Source organism: Charadrius vociferus, unplaced genomic scaffold (assembly GCF_000708025.1).
Source record: "Charadrius vociferus isolate BGI_N301 unplaced genomic scaffold, ASM70802v2 scaffold7, whole genome shotgun sequence".
NCBI lineage: Eukaryota > Metazoa > Chordata > Aves > Charadriiformes > Charadriidae > Charadrius > Charadrius vociferus.
The window spans coordinates 3,650,955-3,651,876 of NW_009649308.1; the positions used below are offsets into that span (position 1 = coordinate 3,650,955).

Here is a 922-nt window from a genome sequence, read left to right on the forward strand (position 1 = left end):
CATTCCTGCCACCTGTGGCTTTGGAAAGGGACAGTTTGCTGAAATGTTTCATTTCAAATGGCTAAAGAAGCACTTTCCCTAAATATTGATATACTGAAATTCATAGGTGTTGGATTCATTGTGTTTAATGAAGGAAAGTTCAGTGGAAGTGTTGCTTGAGAAGATAACTCACTATGAGATTCAAAATAAGCCTTTTGTTTCTTCACCCGGCAGGTTCCAATCCATCAAAATCTTAAAGAGCTCCTCGCCATCCGGACAGAGCTTCAGAAGAAGGTTGAAGATTTGCAGCGGGAAGCTGCTACACGATCCATTTCTTCCTCCTCTGATAGAGGTTCATCTCCTTCCCATTCAGCCACACCGGTGCACACCTCTGTGTGATGTGTAACAAAAGCCATGTGAAAAAATTTGTCAGGTGATACAGAGAGGAGGGTGAAGTGCTTTTCCCATCACAAAAGGGTTGTGAGTGACTTGTAATTGCTATGATCTACATGCCTTACTCTGTCTCTGATATTGTCATGATGAGGCCAAAAAGAGCTTCAATAGATGTGATGTATTTTCTTGTTGGCAGTACCCACATGTGTTTTGACATCTCTAGCTAAATCACCAATTGTGAAATTAAACTTTGTTTTGAGCAACTAACAATTTAACCATCCTAAAAAGGAATCCATCTGCCAAGCAGACAGAAAAATGCCTCTCACGCTGCCTAGGGTACCATCAGATTAAACACCACATGATGCTTACACAGAACACAGAACGTTTTTTTGAATGGGAGCTCCTTATTTCACTCAGTAATATATATATTTTATTTTTTTTTGCTAGACCATTTTATTTTTTTTAGGTAATTAATGCACTTGGAAATTGATTTTAAAATAAATGTTTTCCAGTGTAGTCAGTTTTACATTTTGACTAAATACGCCATTAA

At 38.2% G+C, this 922-nt stretch overlaps 1 protein-coding gene across 2 annotated transcripts in view; it reads left to right on the forward strand.

Annotated features, from left to right (window-relative positions):
* MTMR1 (myotubularin related protein 1) overlaps nucleotides 1-712 on the forward strand; it is a 35,134-nt gene extending 34,422 nt beyond the window's left edge. For both annotated transcript variants that reach the window (XM_009889263.1, XM_009889262.1), the window contains one exon: nucleotides 214-712. In XM_009889263.1, coding sequence (XP_009887565.1) covers nucleotides 214-378 — 165 coding nt within the window. In that variant the 3' untranslated portion in view covers nucleotides 379-712. The remainder of the gene's footprint in view (nucleotides 1-213) is intronic.
* Nucleotides 713-922: the final 210 nt, after the last annotated feature.